The sequence below is a fragment of the Girardinichthys multiradiatus genome, chromosome 18, assembly GCF_021462225.1.
Source record: "Girardinichthys multiradiatus isolate DD_20200921_A chromosome 18, DD_fGirMul_XY1, whole genome shotgun sequence".
In the NCBI taxonomy this organism is placed as follows: Eukaryota; Metazoa; Chordata; class Actinopteri; order Cyprinodontiformes; family Goodeidae; genus Girardinichthys; species Girardinichthys multiradiatus.
Window position 1 is genome coordinate 50,818,248 of NC_061810.1, and position 25,657 is coordinate 50,843,904.

General features: G+C 43.6%; 1 protein-coding gene across 1 annotated transcript; it reads right to left on the minus strand.

Moving 5' to 3' along the window:
* Positions 1–830: 830 nt before the first annotated feature.
* Positions 831–25,054, minus strand: pgm2l1 (phosphoglucomutase 2-like 1). Its single transcript, XM_047391869.1, has 14 exons — positions 24,290–25,054; positions 21,688–21,855; positions 12,512–12,618; positions 12,085–12,169; positions 11,570–11,653; positions 11,158–11,354; positions 10,815–11,004; positions 10,627–10,724; positions 10,321–10,501; positions 9,848–9,941; positions 4,205–4,334; positions 3,326–3,515; positions 2,064–2,197; positions 831–1,986 (listed from the first exon to the last, which is right to left on the minus strand). Exons 1-14 carry the CDS (start codon positions 24,395–24,397, stop codon positions 1,884–1,886), a joined length of 1,869 nt encoding a protein of 622 aa, XP_047247825.1. The 5' UTR covers positions 24,398–25,054; the 3' UTR covers positions 831–1,883.
* Between the last annotated feature and the right edge of the window lie 603 nt (positions 25,055–25,657).

The following is a 25,657-nucleotide window of genomic DNA, read 5'->3' on the forward strand; positions in this document are numbered from 1 at the left end:
CACATAGAGTGAAGTGTGTCAAGCCTTTATTTCTTGGAATGTTAACCATTATGACTAAAAGATAATGAAAACCAAAAATTCAGGGTCTCAGAAAAACAGCATATTGTGAAAGATAAAAACTCGTGTCACATCCTCATCAGCTAATTAACTCCGAACACCTGCAAAAGGTGACTGCTAAAGAAGTTGGTTGTTCTGAGAGTGCTGCATCCAAGCACATTCATAGAAAGTTGAGTGGAAGGAAAAGTGTGGTGGCACAAGTTGCACCAGCAACAGGGATAACTGCAGCCTTCAGAAGATTGTCAAGCAAAATCAATTCAAGAGGAGCTTCACAGGGAGTGGACTGAGGTTGGAGTCTGAGCATCGAGATCCACCAGGCACAAATAGGTCCTACACATGGGCTGCTTACCCGGGCTGAAGAGAAACAGAACCGGACTGTTGCTCAGTGGTCCAAAGTCCTATTTTCAGATAAAAGAAAGGCATTTCAAATCAAGATCCCAGAGTCTGGAGGAAGAGTAGAGAGGCTCCACATTGCTTGAGGACCAGTGTGACGTTACTACAGTCAGTGATGAATTGGTTTGTCATGTCATCTGAACTGGATCAATGGTTCCAAGTAAAGCACTGAATTTCAGGAACTAATCTTATAAAACATTAGTTTTCAGCCTAATGACCCAGGGAATGTGGTCCAAATCAGTTCAGGACCGCAGCTCTTTGCCCCACTCCCATGTTCAGGTCTCACCGGAGGGACAACAAATCAGATATCAGGCCCGAACCACGACGAGGGACAGATGGGGGACATCCTGCTTTAATAAAAACAAGAAAAGACCAAAAGCTGAACCTTTATATTTTATTGTAGCTCAGAGAAACACAAGAACTTCAGCTTTCATTGAAACAAATGGAGTAAAGCTGTGACAAGAAACTGAATCTTTACCAAAATAAAAGTCTTCAACAGCATGAAGCCCCTGCTCTCATGAATATATCTGCATGTCTGCCAGTAGAAAAATACATAACCTGTCAACATCTACATAAAGTTACACTCTTACTTCAGCAGCGAAACGCAGGAAACATTTATTCTATTCTTTACAGCTCTAGAGTGATCAGGACTACAAATCCCACAATGGACTGGTGTGAGAGTCAACCAATGAGATCAGATGTGTTCAGTTAAATTTGTTTGGACTTTTGTTTTTTAGTTCTTATAGTTTCAGTGAATCTGAGAAAAGAAACATTTACACCGATTCCTGAAAACTGAGATGATTTCTGACAAGTCCCCGGAAAGTTTTTAACTCAAATTCGATTTTTAAGCACAAACTGCCCGTTTTGGATAACCAATAAGCTTTTTTTGCCATGAAGGTCGAGCTTCACTGCAAAATAAATTTATTTTTCTCCTCATCACTAAAACATTCTGCAGTTGGAAGTTTCTTTCCTCAGTTTTTGGTTTGCAGCTCAGCCTGAAGATCAGAAGTCTGAGGTGACGTCTAAAAGTAAGAGAAACTTACAGAAAACTTCGACGACGGGGAGAAACCAAACATCTCTCAAATGAAACCCCAATAATAATTTGGTGTAATCTTTCACTGATAAACTGATCGTACTGCTGATTTTTTCCATTGTTTGTTTTTTAAAAATGTCAAAAATAAATAAAATAAAAACAGATAATTTAAATAAAGAAACGTTTTTTTACGCTTAAATAAATCTCCGTATCTGAACCCAATGATCGGCTGTTCCTGCAGTCTGACAGGTGATCACCTGTTGGCCAATGAGAAGACAGAAAGCACTCATGGGGGAACGCTTCAGATCAGACTCTACAGGTCCTCTTTGAATGGATGAGTTCAGTAGAGCAGCTGTAACCCTGCAGGAAGTGATGTCACCATAGGAACTAGGAAGCGGAGCTAGACGAAGCGGCGGATCAGGTGGTTCTTGTCCGGTTCGAGGAACTCGTCCACCAGAGCGTCCGTCACCTTCCGGAGCTCCTCCTCCAGCTGGGACACGTCGCTGCAGGACAGAGAGACAGCAGTGATGTCACCGAGGCCCCACCCACACCTGTGATGTCATATACTTTATCAGCTGACCTTTCTCCCGGTGCAGCACAGAACTCGCTGTAATACTTGATCTTTGGTTCGGTACCGCTTGTCCGCAGCGTTGCCACGACGCCGTTCTGCAGAGTGAAGGTGATCATCTGGCTGCTCCTGGACACAGGAAGTACCTGTCGGGGACAACAACATCCACCAGAAGAACCGCTTTCACTTCCAGGTTTGAACATATAAGAGCACACTAAACGGATCTGGTCTTTACAAGGTTCTGAAATTGTTTCAGTCTTACTTCAAGTGAACAAGAACAACCCATAGATTCTGCTGTGAGTTAAAACCTAAGTACACCCCATGATCCAATAGAAACTTATTCAGCACCAGTAACCTACGGGCTTCAGTCTCTTACATAAAAATGGAAGAACTTTGGTCCATTTATCTATCAAATGTTGCGTCAGTTCAGGATCATCAAACTCTTTGGTCCCAATTGCTTCTGGTCCAATGGGTCCCTGGGTTCTGAATCAAATGACTGTATCCAGAAGGCTGCTGACCTAATTATGGGACTGAAGGACACCGGCCCTGGAGGACTGGAGAGCTTCAGTGAATTAAGGTTTCTGCAGCGGTTTCTGAAGGTCCAACCACAGAATTTTAATCATAATGAGGTCTGGACTTTAACTGAGCCATTTCAACATCTTGGTTAATTTATTTTCAGACAGTCTGTTCTGGATATGCTACTGTGTTTGGATCCATTGTCCTGTGGATGACCCAGTTTGGACCAACATCAAGCTGTTGGACAAATGGGCTCATGTTTGACTCTAAAAGACTTTGCTGTACAGAGGAGTTAAAGCTCGACCCAATGACCTGTCCTATGGCTCAAAAACAAGCCCACATCATTATCTCTTTACTACCGTGCTTCATAATTGATATCAGGTGTTCTCACCAAACATTGTTCCAGAACTCCTGTGCTTCATTCAGATGGACCTTTGCAGACCTAAAGCAGCCATATGGTTTTTAGAAAGTAGGATTAAGGGACCAGGGAGGAGGGACAAAGAATATGGGGTCCAAACGATGCACACTCACACAGAACCCTATCTGGTCCTGTACTTGTTAAATTAATGTGACATTATAACAGACCATGTTTGAACTGAGCTGATTCTACAACCTGCTGATCAACAGAGTTCAATCTGTCCTGATGTTTAAAATATGAAACTGTTGAAATGAAGAATCTGACTCCTGGAACTGGGATCTGATGCAGTCCTGTGGAGTCAGGCCTGAAATAACTGCAGAAGAAGAAGAGCTGCCCTCACTGATCTTAGGTCGGGCCGGCTGCTGTCGTATCCCGTGGTAACGTCCCTGACGTGGACGATCCGCACGCCGCCGCACTCCTTCGGATACGAGGCGTCTCTGTCGAAGTTCCTGATCCGACTGAAGATCCTCTGGATGGTGGGGGGGTCGTTACAGGTGATGTAGGAGGTCTTGGATACATGATAGCCGTACCTGCAGAGAGGAAGTAACAAAAGACTAGACCGTCAAAATAAGAGACTAAGAACACTCAGACTGTGGACTGAACACCGTCTGCAGAACCAGAGCTGATGAAACATCACATCAACGACTGCAATAAAGTGCACATCAAACACTGACGTCTCGAATCAGCGATGAAACCAAACAGCCTGCTGCAGAGACTAAACACCTGAAGAGTTCCTCAAACCTCTGAGAAATAATCCAGTTTAACACCCAGTACATCTGTCACCTCTAGGAAACTAGTCAGCAGGTGTCCTCAAGTAGAAAGCTTCCTGCACGACAAACATTAATTTACACAGAATTTTAATTGTTTTTTGATTGAAGTCCCTGATGAGACATTTTCCAATTTAGTGAAGTTCAATTTTTTAAGTATTTGTAATTTTTTCAGCTACTTTTCTCACGACATTGAAACACTGAGGTGGAAGATGTCGCTGTATGTTGCCTTCTTGTGGTGAAATTGATGTAGACGTCCACTGTGTGCTAAGGATACAGGAATTGTAAAGCTTTCTACCATCTCGAATCATCACAGGAAACAGAATATTTCTTGATTAAAAGATTTCCTGAAATCTTTTCCAGATTCTGATAAAGAAATTCAATTATTTCATGTTTTTTCCTCATGTTTTTACACTTTCACCCCCATCTTGCTTTGTCCTGCAGCATCTTACGTCCTGTAGATGTTGTGCAGCTGCTGGTTCAGACTTAGTTTCTTGGTCTGCAGGTACACCGCCATTTCTGCCACGACCACGGCGGCACTGACGCCATCTTTCTCAGGGACCATGCTGCCGCACAGGAAACCTGCAGATCCACGACTTTAAATGAGTGAGATCACTTAACAGTTAAATCAGCTTCCTTTCAACAATAAAATCACAACATTTACCCGTACAGCGCAGGAAAAGGGACAAAATTCACAATAATGAGCTGTCAGCAGAGACTTACGTCATTTATAGGATGCAGTTCTGCTGATTTGTCAGTAGGTGTCACCATAAAGCCGGTTAGGCCTAAAGTTTCCTACTTGGCAAATGTTCTAGTTTAATGAAAATCAGAACAAGGCCGAATTTGTGGAGTGTGTGAGGAAGTCCAAATTAAATCTAGAATGGAACTTTAAAATTCTTTTTATTTAATTAAACTAATTGAAAGTTAATTTTTTTCTCACATCTATCGGAGATGACTCGTTGGTAAATGGCCTCAGTTCAAAATCACTTGAAAAGATGCTTGGTTACCATGTGAAAGAAAACCATTATAATAAAAAGCCCAGATTTAGTGAAGGTGAACAGCGGACAGCTGGATGGTTTGTGGTTATTTTCAACACAGACAGCTGCAGGTTATACTGAAGAGGGACCTATTATGGAAAATTCACTTTTTATCATTTTTATTCTTCCATTTGGGTCTCTAATGCTTCTACAAACAGTCCAAACACAAGAGAAAGATTCAGCCGTTTTCTGGCTATATATGAATGTTTTATTTTTTCTAGAAAGCGCACGGTATCAAAAACTGTGTAGTTGTGACGTCACAGTTACACTGGCACCTAGCAACGTTACCTGAGTCCCGCCCTGACTAGCAACTGAAGCGGAGCTCCACCCACTTGATTTCCAGTAGAGGATCCAGTCCCACCACAGCTCTTGACAATGGCTGCCCCCAGAGGCAGATGTTCTGTTGGTTGCAAAGACCCACATGTGTCCAGGCACAGAGATTCAAGGCTTCATTTTATTTTTGAGGGAAATGTTCCAGCCACTTTGGTGAAAACGTATCTAGTCTGCGTGAATCACTTCACCACCGACTGCTTTGGGATCTGTCAGGATTTACAGAAAGACTGAAGAAAAATTCAGTCCCTGCTGTTGAAATGCAAGTACTTGTTACTGACGTATAAGTTTCGTTTTCACGTACGAAATGCTGGTTGGGGGCGTGGCTAGACACAGCTAATTTGCATAAAGGTGACAGAGCCCTAAAACAGCTCATTCTGAAAGGAGCTCAGAAAAAGAGGGAGCAAGGTTTTAATAGTTTTGCAATTTTCATTCGTTTTTTTTTTCTTAGTTTTGACTACACATTTTCAATTCTATTTTAGTTTTAATTAGTCTTTAGCATTTGTTTGCTATTTTTGTTTAGTTATTTATTGAAAATGCTTAGTTTCAGTTTAGTTTTTATGAGTTTCAGTTTTAGTTTTAGTCTTTTTTCTGAAATTAAAACCGGGGACATTTCCAGCTCAGAGATCAAAATAAATAAATAAATGTTATCAAGATATAATGAAAACATTGGTACAGTTTCATTTATTCTAAAGTATTTATTCATAATTAAACTATAAAAATCAAGTGTAATAGTAGGAAAGTGTATCCACACTGTTGTTAGCAGAGTAATAAAACAAATAAATAGCAGTAGTAATGTCTGTCTTCTTTACTCTCCTCCTTTTTCTAACACTCTTCTGCTCTTAGCTTTACTCGTCTTTCTATCAGTCTTTCTATTTTCCTCCTCTGTCCTCTTCTATCAGACAATCACTATTCTAAAAGAGACATAATATAAGCACAATCCTCTCCAAAAATTAGTGTTTAACATACAGAAAAGTTACAATTTAACAAATAAAATACGATTTTTGTTTCAGATACCCTTTAGTAGTTGGATATTTTTAGAAACTAGGATAATCTTTTAAATATTCACTTTTCTTTAATTATTTAACTATTTTCCTCAGTTGATGAAATACCAAAATTGTCATATTGTCAAACAGAAAAAAACAATGATTTTTACTTGGAGCTAGAGGCTCATACAACAGAACAAATGCACATTTAACCAAGTGATTCTCTCTCCCTTCTCATCATTCTCAGTTCATGCAGTTTGTGCTTCATTCACTTTCCTTGTTACTGACTCCTTTCAGTAACTTTCATACAGGTCCTTCTCAAAATATTAGCATATTGTGATAAAGTTCATTATTTTCCATAATGTAATGATGAAAATTTAACATTCATATATTTTAGATTCATTGCACACTAACTGAAATATTTCAGGTCTTTTATTGTCTTAATACGGATGATTTTGGCATACAGCTCATGAAAACCCAAAATTCCTATCTCACAAAATTAGCATATCATTAAAAGGGTCTCTAAACGAGCTATGAACCTAATCATCTGAATCAACGAGTTAACTCTAAACACCTGCAAAAGATTCCTGAGGCCTTTAAAACTCCCAACCTGGTTCATTCACTCAAAACCCCAATCATGGGTAAGACTGCCGACCTGACTGCTGTCCAGAAGGCCACTATTGACACCCTCAAGCAAGAGGGTAAGACACAGAAAGAAATTTCTGAACGAATAGGCTGTTCCCAGAGTGCTGTATCAAGGCACCTCAGTGGGAAGTCTGTGGGAAGGAAAAAGTGTGGCAGAAAACGCTGCACAACGAGAAGAGGTGACCGGACCCTGAGGAAGATTGTGGAGAAGGGCCGATTCCAGACCTTGGGGGACCTGCGGAAGGTGTGGACTGAGTCTGGAGTAGAAACATCCAGAGCCACCGTGCACAGGCGTGTGCAGGAAATGGGCTACAGGTGCCGCATTCCCCAGGTCAAGCCACTTTTGAACCAGAAACAGCGGCAGAAGCGCCTGACCTGGGCTACAGAGAAGCAGCACTGGACTGTTGCTCAGTGGTCCAAAGTACTTTTTTCGGATGAAAGCAAATTCTGCATGTCATTTGGAAATCAAGGTGCCAGAGTCTGGAGGAAGACTGGGGAGAAGGAAATGCCAAAATGCCAGAAGTCCAGTGTCAAGTACCCACAGTCAGTGATGGTCTGGGGTGCCGTGTCAGCTGCTGGTGTTGGTCCACTGTGTTTTATCAAGGGCAGGGTCAATGCAGCTAGCTATCAGGAGATTTTGGAGCACTTCATGCTTCCATCTGCTGAAAAGCTTTATGGAGATGAAGATTTCATTTTTCAGCACGACCTGGCACCTGCTCACAGTGCCAAAACCACTGGTAAATGGTTTACTGACCATGGTATCACTGTGCTCAATTGGCCTGCCAACTCTCCTGACCTGAACCCCATAGAGAATCTGTGGGATATTGTGAAGAGAACGTTGAGAGACTCAAGACCCAACACTCTGGATGAGCTAAAGACCGCTATCGAAGCATCCTGGGCCTCCATAAGACCTCAGCAGTGCCACAGGCTGATTGCCTCCATGCCACGCCGCATTGAAGCAGTCATTTCTGCAAAAGGATTCCCGACCAAGTATTGAGTGCATAACTGTACATGATTATTTGAAGGTTGACGTTTTTTGTATTAAAAACACTTTTCTTTTATTGGTCGGATGAAATATGCTAATTTTGTGAGATAGGAATTTTGGGTTTTCATGAGCTGTATGCCACAATCATCTGTATTAAGACAATAAAAGACCTGAAATATTTCAGTTAGTGTGCAATGAATCTAAAATATATGAATGTTAAATTTTCATCATGACATTATGGAAAATAATGAACTTTATCACAATATGCTAATATTTTGAGAAGGACCTGTATGTCCAACTGATTGGAAAACACCCTTCAGCCTGAGTTCACAAATCACTATAATAAATTAGCAAAACAACTAATAAGTAACTCAGGAAATACAAACTAAAGGTCACCCAACAATTCTAAAACATCTTACTTTGGACTAATCCTTGTTGACACTGTAGCTCCATATTCCCAAATCAGGGAATTGTGCTCTTGTCTTCCTATTAGCTGTTCTGTTCGTTCATAAAAAGTTGGTTTATTAGCATTTGTGTCCTCACCTTTAGTAAAACAAAACACATCCAAGCCATTTGTTTGTTTGTTTGTTTTACCATTTTTTTGAATGTTGACAACACTAGTAACGTTTCATACCGCCAAACAAACCTTCATCACGGCCAGGATCAGCCCAGTCCAAAGTGGTTCACTCAGCTCTTCTTCTTCTACTCTGTCTGTAACATTAACAGCAGCGCGACCAGCTACCATGGCAGGAGTTGTTGCACGCAACATTCTCACTCGTGCTTTCTACCCCCGGTTACCGTAGTAAATCTACACACAACATTTCTCATTCACAAAACGCTAAAATCTGGGACATTTCCAGGGACAACTTTAGCCATGAGAAAGGTCGTCTGAATCGGGGACGTCTGGTCACCCTACACTACAAGACACTTGGTTTTATCTAAAACTCAGGGATATTTAAACAAATCCCATTTTGGACTCTGGAGCTTTTTCCCAAGTTTTGCTGACATGACGCCAGGTGTGGACGGACCGCTCAGATGACTTGACTGATGTACCTGCCCTCTGCTGGCGTGATGCGGCACAGCAAGAAAAAAAACAACAACAACCCGAGACTGGACTTTATACTGCATGAGACACAAACGACAACTAAGCACATTATCTCTATAAATTCAGTTAATTTAATTTTTCTTGCAAAGTCTCGTTTTTATTTTTATTTCAGTTAACAAAATGTTTTTTCACTTCTAGTTTTCGTTATTTCGTTTTCGTTAACGATAATAACCTTGCTGAGGAGGTGAAATCTCATTATCTGAGAATGATTTTCTGCAGAAAATGTTACTCGCATTAACATGTATAGCCCATAGACCTATTCCAAATGTGTAACACAAAGTATAATAGGTCACCTTTAATATTTAATATAAGTGTTCAGTTTCGCAGCATATTTCTTGAATAAAAGGTTACTGGCAGCACCGTTCGACCAATCAGGGTCTTATTGTACATAACTATAGAGTTCTGAAAGCATCTAATCCAAACACAATCATGCTGCGTTAACATGACATATTTTAGACTGGACTGGATTTAGTCTTGGACCCAGCCTAAACTAAACTCTCTTTTATTAAAGGGAAGACAGTCAGAGTTCTCTTCTGCAGGGAAGATTTCTACAGCAAATAACTTCTCAACAGAACCCCACTTTAACAGTCCTTACGAAGGTTTGAATGTTTGACAGTATTTATGGCGACACCTACTGACGGATCAGTACAACTACAAATCCCTTTAGTTGGACTTTAAGGTGGCGCTGAAACTAAATATTTCTGTTACATTACAGTCTTGTAATCCAACAGAATGCAGTAACAGCCACGCATCAACTGGTGGCAGTAGTGAACCAAAAACAATCTGCTGCTGCACAGAAAACCAGCTGAGTCAGCAGTTAAATGTTAGCTGTGTTTAGTTACTGGTTGTTAATGAGCTGTCTCCACCACTGATCATCAGTGCTCGGGTTCTGCTCTGTTCTCCTCTTTTGGCCCTTTTCCTGACCCACAAAGTGACCCACAGGGACACTGGGTGTCACTAAACACTGAGAAAGACTTAAAAGGGCAGCAGACCATCAAAGTTCTAACCTATGGACTCCTCAAAGGCAAATATGACCCTGTTTCCGGTTTTGGAGAGCTCATGGATTCTGTTTCCGATCCATTTGAAGCCAGGAAGAGTTTCCTGTTGGAGCACAGAGACGGAGAACCCTCATCAGTCAGCAGGTGAAGAAATTTAAGCAGGATGCTGTGTGTCATGTCAAAGCTTTGTTTTTGCAGTAGTTTTACAGACATCTTTTAGAAGAACCATTGACCTTCAGCTGGTCATTCATTCATTCAGGAACATCACATGGTCAGTGTTACTAAGAAACTGTTGCCTCGTACTCAGGCCATCCAGCTACCAGCTAATTTACAGACCCAATCTCTGTTTGGGCTTTTCTGTTAAAAGTGTTTCTATAAAGGTATAAATAATGAATTTATCCATTAAGCAAGAATTAAAACCATAGAAGAAATAAACTGAGCTAAATGAGGAGCAGTAATAACACCCTGTTCTTTTGTCTGACCTCGAACAGGAAGCCCTCCGTGCGGGCGAACGCCTGCAGGATTTTGGACGACACAGTGGTGGCCAACATGTAGATGCTCTCGGTGTCCACTGGATCTGGATGGTTCTCCTTCCAGTTGAAGAACATCCACCATCCTAACAGGGCAGCCAGCTCATTTCCTGAGAACACCTTCCAGCCACACCTGGAACACATGCAGACAAGCTCAGCTGGGCCTCAGAACCACACCTGTCCACTAGGAGAACCTGGGTAAATCCACCGACACTCCCCCTGCTGGATGGGTATCTAACTGCAGTGAGTATCACGTACCCATTGGACTGCTCGGCCACGGCCAGGCGGTCGGCGTCAGGATCTGTGGCTAGAACGATCTGAGCGTTTTCCCGATCAGCCAAGAGGAGAGACAGCTCCTGCAGAACAGAGGAGGACAATACATTTAGAACATCTTACAGCAAAAGAAAAAACCCAAGATGTTCTAAGTTCACACAGATCCCATTTACCAGGACAGACTCGCCCTCTTCAGGGTTTGGGCAGCGAACAGTAGAGAAGTTTGGGTCGGGGTCTTTTTGTTCAGGTACTGGAATAGGAGGGGCAAAGCCAAACACCCGGAAGGCCTGCTGGACAAAGTCATGTCCGACTCCGTGGAAGGACGAGTGGATGAACTTTAACGTGCAGCCGCTGTTCAGATCCCTGGAAGACAAAGAACAGGTCCAAAATTCTGATTCTGTTCAGAATGAAACAGAAACAAGTCCGGGAAAACTGTACAGATCTGGAGACCATCAGAGGAAGATCCACAGGGATTCCTGCTTCAGCCTGAGTCACAGGGAGGGAACAGGAAGCTACCTGTGGAAGCAGAGAGAAGTGAGGTCATCCATGTAGCAGCTGTTGATCTGGGTCAGGGGATCGGTCCTGAGCGAACTGTGATCCACCAGCTTCTCATCCCAGCAGGAGGCGTTCCAGGGCTCCAGCTGCTCCTCTATACAGCGCAACACCTCCTTATCATGAGGAGAGGCGATTTGGGCTCCATTACACCAGTACACCTGCAGGGGAGGAGACAGAAAGATAGGCTAGAACCTGAGATGGTTCAGATTTCTAGAGACTGAGATTAACATCTGCAGCTGAAGTCCTGACACAAGATCAGACAGATTAAATCAGACATTTTTTGGACTTTCTGACAAAGTCTTTGTAATAACCGTACAGACTGGACGAGCACCACAAGAAGTTGTGTTTGGTTTCTGTGATCCCACAGCCTGACCTTGTAACCGTTGTCCTCTTTCGGATTGTGTGACGCAGTGATCATCACTCCAGATGCTGCTCCGAGCTTCTTCACAGCGTAAGGCTGGAAAACAAAACGTGAAAATGAAACAGCTGTTTAATAAAGAACACCTGAACTGGGGTCAGATGGTTTAAACAGCTTACAGAACATTCTCTGTTTTAACTGCAGGGGTCCTTCTGGAGAATCGACAAGGAGGATCTAATTCCTCAGCAACTGATCTCATTCAGCATCATTTAAAAACAGTAAAGTAAGATTAAAAAGCTAATTTAAACAAACCAACACTTTTAATGACAGCAGGAAGTCGCTACTGATTCTTAAAACTGAGCACGTTCTGACTGCTCTGCACTACAGGTAGGAGACTGTTTATGGAGCATCAGTCTCAGACACTTTAAAAAAGTGGAATGTTCCCTTAACAGGGATAACATTGCAGCTGATGTGACAGAGCTGACACCACAAACATGTCTGCAGGTGGAGATGCCATCAAGCTTCCTCACCACGTAAGGAGTCGGGACGAACGTGGAGAAAAGATGGACTGGAACGTCTCTGCTGAGCATCACAGCAGCCGTCAACTTGGCCAGCCTGGGAAAGACGGACACACAGAGACCTCATTAGGCTGGGATCAGGACACAAGATTCCTGCTGGAAAACAAGACACCTGCCCAGAGACAGACTTCCTGTCAGGATACACGCTTTTTTCTGTGGGTCAAACACCCCATCAGAACTCCTTCTTCATCTGCTCTGCGTTAGTTTTACCTCCTCATGTTGATATGATCTCTCTGACAGCCAGCGGTGGTTTCAGGTGGACAAATATCCTGATACACACCGCCAGACTGGGAATTATATCCCGTTAAAATGTGGATTTCATCTTTGTTCATAAGGTTCGGAAATAAAAAAAAAAGATCTAGATGTTCCTGGTGTTCACCTCTGACTGCTGCAGCCGCTCTCCTCCTGACCTCTGGTGTCATAACCAACCACGACGCCCCTGCTGCTGAGGTCTGCGAAACACCTGCACAGGTACGCATATAAACCCTTAAAGGAGAAGAACAACGGGTCAGATGGACATTACTGAAGAGAAAGGACCATTTCCACTGGTCTGTAACCCAATTGGACCAGTGTCACTGGTGTAATAACTGGTCTATAACCTGACTGGTGTCACTGGTGTAATAACTGGACTGTAACCTGACTGGTGTCACTGGTGTAATAACTGGTCTATAACCTGACTGGTGTCACTGGTGTAATAACTGGTCTATAACCTGACTGGTGTCACTGGTGTAATAACTGGTCTATAACCTGACTGGTGTCACTGGTGTAATAACTGGTCTATAACCTGACTGGTGTCACTGGTGTAATAACTTGTCTATAACCTGATTGGTGTCACTGGTGAAATAACTGGTCTATAACCTGACTGGACCTGTGTCACTGGTGTAATAACTGGACTGTAACCTGACTGGTGTCACTGGTGAAATAACTGGTCTATAACCTGACTGGACCTGTGTCACTGGTGTAATAACTGGACTGTAACCTGACTGGTGTCACTGGTGTAATAACTGGACTGTAACCTGACTGGTGTCACTGGTGTAATAACTGGACTGTAACCTGACTGGTGTCACTGGTGTAATAACTGGTCTGTAACCTGACTGGTGTCACTGGTGTAATAACTGGTCTGTAACCTGACTGGTGTCACTGGTGTAATAACTGGTCTGTAACCTGACTGGTGTCACTGGTGTAATAACTGGACTGTAACCTGACTGGTGTCACTGGTGTAATAACTGGTCTGTAACCTGACTGGTGTCACTGGTGTAATAACTGGTCTATAACCTGACTGGTGTCACTGGTGTAATAACTGGTCTATAACCTGACTGGACCTGTGTCTCTGGTGTAATAACTGGTCTATAACCTGACTGGACCTGTGTCACTGGTGTAATAACTGGACTGTAACCTGACTGGTGTCACTGGTGTAATAACTGGACTGTAACCTGACTGGTGTCACTGGTGTAATAACTGGACTGTAACCTGACTGGTGTTACTGGTGTAATAACTGGTCTATAACCTGACTGGACCTGTGTCACCGGTGTAATAACTGGACTGTAACCTGACTGTTGTCACTGGTGTAATAACTGGTCTATAACCTGACTGGACCTGTGTCACTGGTGTAATAACTGGACTGTAACCTGACTGGTGTCACTGGTGTAATAACTGGTCTGTAACCTGACTGGTGTCACTGGTGTAATAACTGGTCTATAACCTGACTGGTGTCACTGGTGTAATAACTGGACTGTAACCTGACTGGTGTCACTGGTGTAATAACTGGTCTATAACCTGACTGGACCTGTGTCTCTGGTGTAATAACTGGTTTATAACCTGACTGGACCTGTGTCTCTGGTGTAATAACTGGTCTATAACCTGACTGGTGTCACTGGTGTAATAACTGGACTGTAACCTGACTGGTGTCACTGGTGTAATAACTGGACTGTAACCTGACTGTTGTCACTGGTGTAATACCTGGTCTATAACCTGACTGGACCTGTGTCTCTGGTGTAATAACTGGTCTATAACCTGACTGGACCTGTGTCACTGGTGTAATAACTGGTCTATAACCTGACTGGACCTGTGTCTCTGGTGTAATAACTGGTCTATAACCTGACTGGACCTGTGTCACTGGTGTAATAACTGGTCTGTAACCTGACTGGTGTCACTGGTGTAATAACTGGTCTATAACCTGACTGGTGTCACTGGTGTAATAACTGGTCTATAACCTGACTGGTGTCACTGGTGTAATAACTGGTCTATAACCTGACTGGTGTCACTGGTGTAATAACTGGTCTATAACCTGACTGGTGTCACTGGTGTAATAACTGGACTGTAACCTGACTGGTGTCACTGGTGTAATAACTGGTCTATAACCTGACTGGTGTCACTGGTGTAATAACTGGTCTATAACCTGACTGGTGTCACTGGTGTGATAACTTGTCTATAACCCGACTGGTGTCACTGGTGTAATAACTGGTGTGTAACCTGACTGGACCTGTGTCACTGGTGTAATAACTGGTCTATAACCTGACTGGTGTCACTGGTGTAATAACTGGTCTATAACCTGACTGGTGTCACTGGTGTAATAACTGGACCGTAACCTGACTGGTGTCACTGGTGTAATAACTGGACTGTAACCTGACTGGTGTCACTGGTGTAATAACTGGTCTATAACCTGACTGGTGTCACTGGTGTAATAACTGGTCTATAACCTGACTGGTGTTACTGGTGTAATAACTGGTCTATAACCTCACTGGTGTCACTGGTGAAATAACTGGTCTATAACCTGACTGGACCTGTGTCACTGGTGTAATAACTGGACTGTAACCTGACTGGTGTCACTGGTGTAATAACTGGTCTATAACCTGACTGGTGTCACTGGTGTAATAACTGGTCTATAACCTGACTGGACCTGTGTCACTGGTGTAATAACTGGACTGTAACCTGACTGGTGTAACTGGTGTAATAACTGGACTGTAACCTGACTGGTGTCACTGGTGTAATAACTGGACTGTAACCTGACTGGTGTCACTGGTGTAATAACTGGACTGTAACCTGACTGGTGTCACTGGTGTAATAACTGGTATATAACCTGACTGGACCTGTGTCACTGGTGTAATAACTGGACTGTAACCTGACTGGTGTCACTGGTGTAATACCTGGTCTATAACCTGACTGGACCTGTGTCACTGGTGTAATAACTGGTCTATAACCTGACTGAACCTGTGTCTCTGGTGTAATAACTGGTCTATAACCTGACTGGACCTGTGTCACTGGTGTAATAACTGGACTGTAACCTGACTGGTGTCACTGGTGTAATAACTGGACTGTAACCTGACTGGTGTCACTGGTGTAATAACTGGACTGTAACCTGACTGGTGTCTCTGGTGTAATAACTGGATTGTAACCTGACTGGTGTCACTCGTGTAATAACTGGACTGTAACCTGACTGGTGTCACTGGTGTAATAACTGGTCTATAACCTGACTGGACCTGTGTCACTGGTGTAATAACTGGACTGTAACCTGACTGGTGTTACTGGTGTAATAACTGGACTGTAACCTGACTGGTGTCACTGGTGTAATAACTGGACTGTAACCTGACTGGTGTCACTGGTGTAATAACTGGACTGTAAACTGACTGGTGTCACTGGTGTAATAACTTGACTGTAACCTGACTGGTGTCACTGGTGTAATAACTGGACTGTAACCTGACTTGTGTCACTGGTGTAATAACTGGACTGTAACCTGACTGGTGTCACTGGTGTAATAACTGGACTGTAACCTGACTGGTGTCTCTGGTGTAATAACTGGACTGTAACCTGACTGGTGTCACTCGTGTAATAACTGGACTGTAACCTGACTGGTGTCACTGGTGTAATAACTGGTCTATAACCTGACTGGACCTGTGTCACTGGTGTAATAACTGGACTGTAACCTGACTGGTGTTACTGGTGTAATAACTGGACTGTAACCTGACTGGTGTCACTGGTGTAATAACTGGACTGTAACCTGACTGGTGTCACTGGTGTAATACCTGGTCTATAACCTGACTGGACCTGTGTCACTGGTGTAATAACTGGTCTATAACCTGACTGAACCTGTGTCTCTGGTGTAATAACTGGTCTATAACCTGACTGGACCTGTGTCACTGGTGTAATAACTGGACTGTAACCTGACTGGTGTCACTGGTGTAATAACTGGACTGTAACCTGACTGGTGTCACTGGTGTAATAACTGGACTGTAACCTGACTGGTGTCTCTGGTGTAATAACTGGACTGTAACCTGACTGGTGTCACTCGTGTAATAACTGGACTGTAACCTGACTGGTGTCACTGGTGTAATAACTGGTCTATAACCTGACTGGACCTGTGTCACTGGTGTAATAACTGGACTGTAACCTGACTGGTGTCACTGGTGTAATAACTGGACTGTAACCTGACTGGTGTCACTGGTGTAATAACTGGTCTATAACCTGACTGGTGTCACTGGTGTAATAACTGGTCTATAACCTGACTGGTGTCACTGGTGTAATAACTGGTCTGTAACCTGACTGGTGTCACTGGTGTAATAACTGGACTGTAACCTGACTGGTGTCACTGGTGTAATAACTGGTCTATAACCTGACTGGTGTCACTGGTGTAATAACTGGTCTATAACCTGACTGGACCTGTGTCACTGGTGTAATAACTGGACTGTAACCTGACTGGTGTCACTGGTGTAATAACTGGTCTATAACCTGACTGGTGTCACTGGTGTAATAACTGGTCTATAACCTGACTGGTGTCACTGGTGTAATAACTGGTCTATAACCTGACTGGTGTCACTGGTGTAATAACTGGTCTGTAACCTGACTGGTGTCACTGGTGTAATAACTGGACTGTAACCTGACTGGTGTCACTGGTGTAATAACTGGTCTATAACCTGACTGGTGTCACTGGTGTAATAACTGGTCTATAACCTGACTGGACCTGTGTCACTGGTGTAATAACTGGACTGTAACCTGACTGGTGTCACTGGTGTAATAACTGGACTGTAACCTGACTGGTGTCACTGGTGTAATAACTGGTCTATAACCTGACTGGACCTGTGTCACTGGTGTAATAACTGGACTGTAACCTGACTGGTGTCACTGGTGTAATAACTGGTCTGTAACCTGACTGGACCTGTGTCACTGGTGTAATAACTGGTCTATAACCTGACTGGTGTCTCTGGTGTAATAACTGGACTGTAACCTGACTGGTGTCACTGGTGTAATAACTGGACTGTAACCTGACTGGTGTCACTGGTGTAATAACTGGTCTATAACCTGACTGGACCTGTGTCACTGGTGTAATAACTGGACTGTAACCTGACTGGTGTCACTGGTGTAATAACTTGAGTGTAACCTGACTGGTGTCACTGGTGTAATAACTGGTCTATAACCTGACTGGACCTGTGTCACTGGTGTAATAACTGGTCTGTAACCTGACTGGTGTCACTGGTGTAATAACTGGACTGTAACCTGACTGGTGTCACTGGTAAAATAACTGGACTGTAACCTGACTGGACCTGTGTCACTGGTGTAATAACTGGACTGTAACCTGACTGGTGTCACTGGTGTAATAACTGGTCTGTAACCTGACTGGTGTCACTGGTGTAATAACTTGAGTGTAACCTGACTGGTGTCACTGGTGTAATAACTGGTCTATAACCTGACTGGACCTGTGTCACTGGTGTAATAACTGGTCTGTAACCTGACTGGTGTCACTGGTGTAATAACTGGACTGTAACCTGACTGGTGTCACTGGTGTAATAACTGGACTGTAACCTGACTGGTGTCACTGGTGTAATAACTGGACTGTAACCTGACTGGTGTCACTGGTGTAATAACTGGACTGTAACCTGACTGGTATCACTGGTGTAATAACTGGACTGTAACCTGACAGGACCTGTGTCATTAGTGTAATAACTGGTCTATAACCTGACTGGACCTGTGTCTCTGGTGTAATAACTGGTCTATAACCTGACTGGACCTGTGTCTCTGGTGTAATAACTGGACTGTAACCTGACTGGACCTGTGTCACTGGTGTAATAACTGGTCTATAACCTGACTGGTGTCACTGGTGTAATAACTGGTCTATAACCTGACTGGACCTGTGTCACTGGTGTAATAACTGGACTGTAACCTGACTGGTGTCACTGGTGTAATAACTGGACTGTAACCTGACTGGTGTCACTGGTGTAATAACTGGTCTATAACCTGACTGGACCTGTGTCACTGGTGTAATAACTGGTCTGTAACCTGACTGGTGTCACTGGTGTAATAACTGGACTGTAACCTGACTGGTGTCACTGGTAAAATAACTGGACTGTAACCTGACTGGTGTCACTGGTGTAATAACTGGACTGTAACCTGACTGGTGTCACTGGTGTAATAACTGGACTGTAACCTGACTGGTATCACTGGTGTAATAACTGGACTGTAACCTGACAGGACCTGTGTCACTGGTGTAATAACTGGTCTATAACCTGACTGGACCTGTGTCTCTGGTGTAATAACTGGTCTATAACCTGACTGGACCTGTGTCTCTGGTGTAATAACTGGACTGTAACCTGACTGGACCTGTGTCACTGGTGTAATAACTGGTCTATAACCTGACTGGTGTCACTGGTGTAATAACTGGTCTATAACCTGACTGGACCTGTGTCACTGGTGTAATAACTGGACTGTAACCTGACTGGTGTCACTGGTGTAATAACTGGTCTATAACCTGACAGGTGTCACTGGTGTAATAACTGGTCTATAACCTGACTGGTGTCACTGGTGTAATAACTGGTCTATAACCTGACTGGTGTCACTGGTGTAATAACTGGTCTATAACCTGACTGGTGTCACTGGTGTAATAACTGGTCTGTAACCTGACTGGTGTCACTGGTGTAATAACTGGACTGTAACCTGACTGGTGTCACTGGTGTAATAACTGGTCTATAACCTGACTGGTGTCACTGGTGTAATAACTGGTCTATAACCTGACTGGACCTGTGTCACTGGTGTAATAACTGGACTGTAACCTGACTGGTGTCACTGGTGTAATAACTGGACTGTAACCTGACTGGTGTCACTGGTGTAATAACTGGTCTATAACCTGACTGGACCTGTGTCACTGGTGTAATAACTGGACTGTAACCTGACTGGTGTCACTGGTGTAATAACTGGTCTGTAACCTGACTGGACCTGTGTCACTGGTGTAATAACTGGTCTATAACCTGACTGGTGTCTCTGGTGTAATAACTGGACTGTAACCTGACTGGTGTCACTGGTGTAATAACTGGACTGTAACCTGACTGGTGTCACTGGTGTAATAACTGGTCTATAACCTGACTGGACCTGTGTCACTGGTGTAATAACTGGACTGTAACCTGACTGGTGTCACTGGTGTAATAACTGGTCTATAACCTGACTGGACCTGTGTCACTGGTGTAATAACTGGTCTGTAACCTGACTGGTGTCACTGGTGTAATAACTGGACTGTAACCTGACTGGTGTCACTGGTAAAATAACTGGACTGTAACCTGACTGGTGTCACTGGTGTAATAACTGGACTGTAACCTGACTGGTGTCACTGGTGTAATAACTGGACTGTAACCTGACTGGTATCACTGGTGTAATAACTGGACTGTAACCTGACAGGACCTGTGTCATTAGTGTAATAACTGGTCTATAACCTGACTGGACCTGTGTCTCTGGTGTAATAACTGGTCTATAACCTGACTGGACCTGTGTCTCTGGTGTAATAACTGGACTGTAACCTGACTGGACCTGTGTCACTGGTGTAATAACTGGTCTATAACCTGACTGGTGTCACTGGTGTAATAACTGGTCTATAACCTGACTGGACCTGTGTCACTGGTGTAATAACTGGACTGTAACCTGACTGGTGTCACTGGTGTAATAACTGGACTGTAACCTGACTGGTGTCACTGGTGTAATAACTGGTCTATAACCTGACTGGACCTGTGTCACTGGTGTAATAACTGGTCTGTAACCTGACTGGTGTCACTGGTGTAATAACTGGACTGTAACCTGACTGGTGTCACTGGTAAAATAACTGGACTGTAACCTGACTGGTGTCACTGGTGTAATAACTGGACTGTAACCTGACTGGTGTCACTGGTGTAATAACTGGACTGTAACCTGACTGGTATCACTGGTGTAATAACTGGACTGTAACCTGACAGGACCTGTGTCACTGGTGTAATAACTGGTCTATAACCTGACTGGACCTGTGTCTCTGGTGTAATAACTGGTCTATAACCTGACTGGACCTGTGTCTCTGGTGTAATAACTGGACTGTAACCTGACTGGACCTGTGTCACTGGTGTAATAACTGGTCTATAACCTGACTGGTGTCACTGGTGTAATAACTGGTCTATAACCTGACTGGACCTGTGTCACTGGTGTAATAACTGGACTGTAACCTGACTGGTGTCACTGGTGTAATAACTGGACTGTAACCTGACTGGTGTCACTGGTGTAATAACTGGTCTATAACCTGACAGGTGTCACTGGTGTAATAACTGGTCTATAACCTGACTGGTGTCACTGGTGTAATAACTGGTCTGTAACCTGACTGGTGTCACTGGTGTAATAACTGGACTGTAACCTGACTGGTGTCACTGGTGTAATAACTGGTCTATAACCTGACTGGTGTCACTGGTGTAATAACTGGTCTATAACCTGACTGGACCTGTGTCACTGGTGTAATAACTGGTCTATAACCTGACTGGTGTCTCTGGTGTAATAACTGGACTGTAACCTGACTGGTGTCACTGGTGTAATAACTGGACTGTAACCTGACTGGTGTCACTGGTGTAATAACTGGTCTATAACTTGACTGGACCTGTGTCACTGGTGTAATAACTGGACTGTAACCTGACTGGTGTCACTGGTGTAATAACTGGAGTGTAACCTGACTGGTGTCACTGGTGTAATAACTGGTCTATAACCTGACTGGACCTGTGTCACTGGTGTGATAACTGGTCTGTAACCTGACTGGTGTCACTGGTGTAATAACTGGACTGTAACCTGACTGGTGTCACTGGTAAAATAACTGGACTGTAACCTGACTGGTGTCACTGGTGTAATAACTGGACTGTAACCTGACTGGTGTCACTGGTGTAATAACTGGACTGTAACCTGACTGGTGTCACTGGTGTAATAACTGGACTGTAACCTGACTGGTATCACTGGTGTAATAACTGGACTGTAACCTGACTGGTGTCACAGGTGTAATAACTGGTCTATAACCTGACTGGTGTCACTGGTGTAATAACTGGACTGTAACCTGACAGGACCTGTGTCACTGGTGTAATAACTGGTCTATAACCTGACTGGACCTGTGTCACTGGTGTAATAACTGGACTGTAACCTGACTGGACCTGTGTCACTGGTGTAATAACTGGTCTATAACTTGACTGGTGTCACTGGTGTAATAACTGGTCTATAACCTGACTGGACCTGTGTCACTGGTGTAATAACTGGACTGTAACCTGACTGGTGTCACTGGTGTAATAACTGGACTGTAACCTGTGTTGACTGGATGATGGTAAGGTCGTTGATCCGGTTGAACCCAGCTCCCATTGGTGCTCGGAGTCCAGCTGTACCGAAGCTCATTCTGCTGCAGAGTCTGGATCTCAGATCATCCAGATGACACGCTTCCACCAGAGAGTCCAACTGAGCCCGAGTCCAGGGGTTCTACAGAAATCCAGAGAAAGTTTAACGTGAACACTAACTGCTGTTTCTAATAACTGCTTTAGTCTGTGAGGCAGACACCCTGTCTACTTTTAAGGCTAGGCTTAAAACTTTCCTTTTTGATAAAGCTTATAGTTAGAGTGGCTTAGGTTATCCTGAGCTATCTGTGTAGTTATGCTGCTATAGGCTTAGGCTGCTGGAGGACATAATGACCACTTTCACTCTATTCGCTACATTCTCCCACTACTCTCCAATTCTGCATTATTTGCTGTTATTTCAGCTTTTAACTTTATGTTCTCTCTCTTTTCTCTTCCTAGAAGCTACACCTGGCCTGGCTCTGTGTCTACCTATGACACCTTTCTGGAGAGGGGCATCGTCCAAGCTTCTCCTGGCGACAACTTAATGCTCACCCTCTACCGATGATCCACATGGCCCTGTCTTTTAGTGTTTAACCCTTTCTCTCTCCTAGACATGGCTACTGACTGAGCTTCTACTGTGACTAACTCTACGTGCTCTCTTTCAGACTCTAACCTTGAAAACTGGATCAGAGTTTATCTGTTCTTTCTTTCTAGATGAAACGACTAAAGGAGCTACATCCATTAACATTTACTTTTCCTTCCCATAGAAAGTACTCCTGGATCAGTGCTTCTTTGTTCTCTTTGTGTCTCTGCTCTGTTCTCTCAAACCCCCAGTCGGTCGTGGCAGATGGCCGCTCACACTGAGCCTGGTTCTGGTTCTGCTGGAGGTTTCTTCCTGTTAAAAGGGAGTTTTTCCTCTCCACTGTCGCTACATGCATGCTCAGTATGAGGGATTGCTGCAAAATCAACACCAGTGACTGTCCACTGTCTCTACATGCTCATCCAGGAGGAGTGAATGCTGCAAGTCACTGACTGGATGCAATCTGCTGGGTTTCCTTAGATAGAAAAACTTTTTATTAAATTTGAATAAATAACTGAATCTGACTGAACTGTTCAATGGTTACGATTAATTAGAATGTATGAACCTGACTGTTGTGAAGAACCTTGAGACAACATGTGTTGTGAATTGGTGCTATATAAATAAACTGAATTGAATTGAACACAGACTAACGACGTTCAGTTCAGAATAATGTTCCGATCTGGTTGGGTGAACTGGCTCCTAGTCTGTGTTCTGCCCTGAGATCCTCCACAGGAACCCAGAAAACGTCACAACCAGGTTCTGTTACTGGAATGAGATGTGTGGAGGTACACCACTTCAGATGTACCAGCAGGTTCAGAACAAAAAGAAGTGATTCTAATCTAGTTCTGGTTTCAGACAGCTTCCCTTCACATCAGATGTCTGAATCGTTTTCATTGACATGTTTTAGCTCCAAGGATAAAGATAGAAATCCTAACATGAGGGAATCTTTTCCCAGCTGCTGACATTTACAGAGGAGGTCACTGTAACCTTTAAACCCACACAGCTCTGAGTGCAGGAGGAGATCCGGGCTGGACATCAGGGAATATGGTCTCATTACATAATCTGGGTTAAATGCAACAACATGAGGCAGCAGCAAACTTTCTGCTTCTCTTTCATTTAAAACACAGACAAGTTGTAATGTGTCCTGTGTTGATGGACCTACAGAACATTGGGTCATAAACCGATGGATGCCTGACTCTGAAAGAGGCTGATTCACTGTCATCATCCTCATCATTGAGTGGACTCCCTGCAGACTTCCTATCCACTGATGCAATGAGAACATGACCGTCTGGTGAACCTGCTCCCATCTAGCCACAACTTATCACATTAAACCCACCTTCCCCTCGGAACCAACATCCTCTGATGGGGCTGGGTCCAGGCTTTTCATGCAGGTTCTTCCTGCTGATTGCAGGAGAGTTTGGGAATAAACCCACCAACCGATCCTTTCATGACTGGAACAGCTGAGTCATGCTGCTATAAAATCACCTGATAACCCACATTGTTCAATCTGCAGCCCACCAACCCTGCTGAATCCTGACTCAGAACTCCCATGTTCCACCCCGGAGGTTTTATTCTTTTACACCACAGACTAAAATAATCAGAAACAGGAAGTCTGTCTGCTGATTTTCTGTATTAACCTGATGTAAGGATAAATTCGGCATACGGTGATTCAGCTCAGGTGTTACCTTTAAACAATGATCCCATCTTTTCATCAACATCTGATCTAAACGCGTCAAACAAACCCCCGATAAAGTTTTGATTTCATGGCAGAAGGTGTTTCTTTGTTCAAAAATATGGGCACCGATTTTTCCAGGAGGTATCAGATATTATAAAGCCAGATTATTTTGATCCCCTTTGTGTTTTTGTGCTCGTTTAGGTGAGGTGTAATGTTTGCGTCTTTCAAGAAAGTCCGGGATAACGGTTATGTTCTGCTGCCAGGAGGCTACAAAAACCGAGCCTGGAGTCAGAGTCACCATGACCCGCGTTAACAGACACTCACCCTGTCCCAGTCCACCCACTGCTGCACCGCCTTGTCCAGCTGCAGGTCTCCGGTACTCGGCCACCGCAGGTTCACGTTTAGGTCCCCGGTAACTCCGGTTTCCTCCATGCTGTCAGACTAACGCTTGGCCATCAGACAGGACGGAGCAGCTGCTGTGTTTGCCGGTTGTCTGCTCTCTACCTTCCCCGAGCAGCACGCAGTCACCGCCGGGTTGTTGCAGCTGCACTGAGTCGCCCTCCTCTTCCGGACAGGAGCCTCGCTGCCGTTAGCCGCAGCTAGCCGCTGTTAGCACCAGAGATGAAGTTGGCTTCCGATTTGTAGCTCAATTTCAGTTTGTTTAAATAATCTGGACCAGATCATCTGGAGGATCACATGTAAAATACTTGGACTGGTCAAACCTGGATTATTCTACACGGATTATAGATAGTTTGGTCAAAATACCGGCGCAAGAAAAAATGTTTCAAACGTAGAATAAAGGTACCACAGATCTGAAACTATGTTTTCCAGAATATTTCATCAGTGTAGAAAGATCCAGTCTAATTTTGACCAGTTTAAATATTTAAAATTCTGAATTCAGGCTGATCATATGTGGTTCAGGTTCTGAAAACAGTTGCATAGCCCTTTACATTTACTGAGGCTAGAATCAAATACTAACTTCTGTGGAGGAAACGGACCGCTGCTGTGCTGACCCACGGAACCCCGTAACCCTCATAGACTTCTTTTTATAAACTGACCATAAATAAATGTAAATATACTTTAAAACAATAATCAGAGGATCAAGATCTTTACTCCTGGCGTAATACTGTCCAAATGCAACTATACTTTCAAAATAAAAGACCCCAATTGATTATTCAAAAACAGAATTGTGCGCTGGAGTTTTAAAAATAAAACTCACTAATGGACCATTCTAAAAACAGTCTGATGGATCCTTTCGAAATAAAATAGATTTTCAAAACAAAACAGTCAGATGTGCGTTATTATGCTGCAGCAGCTGTACGCTCTGAAAGCTAAACCCTCTGACATGTTTCCAGGTTTTTAATACAACAGATCAATTATGGGGATGCAACAAGCAGGATCATCACTAAAGAAAAGGTGGTACTAAATTCTAATAGGACTGGTTCTGGTGAATTGAAAGGTAGTTCAGTTTGGACAAAGTGCCAGCATGATGAAGCTCCATCTCCTGCTCCATACTGCCATCACTCAGAATCCTGGAACTCGCTTGTTTGAGACGGAGACTTGGTTTTGACCTGGTGGGATCCTTCCATCTTTCTCCCGTTGGAAAGACTGGGTGCAACCGTCTCTTCCTAGTGGTGACTGGGCCAAATTCTGATAACAGTTAAAATATTAAAATCACTTAAAATGAATTTC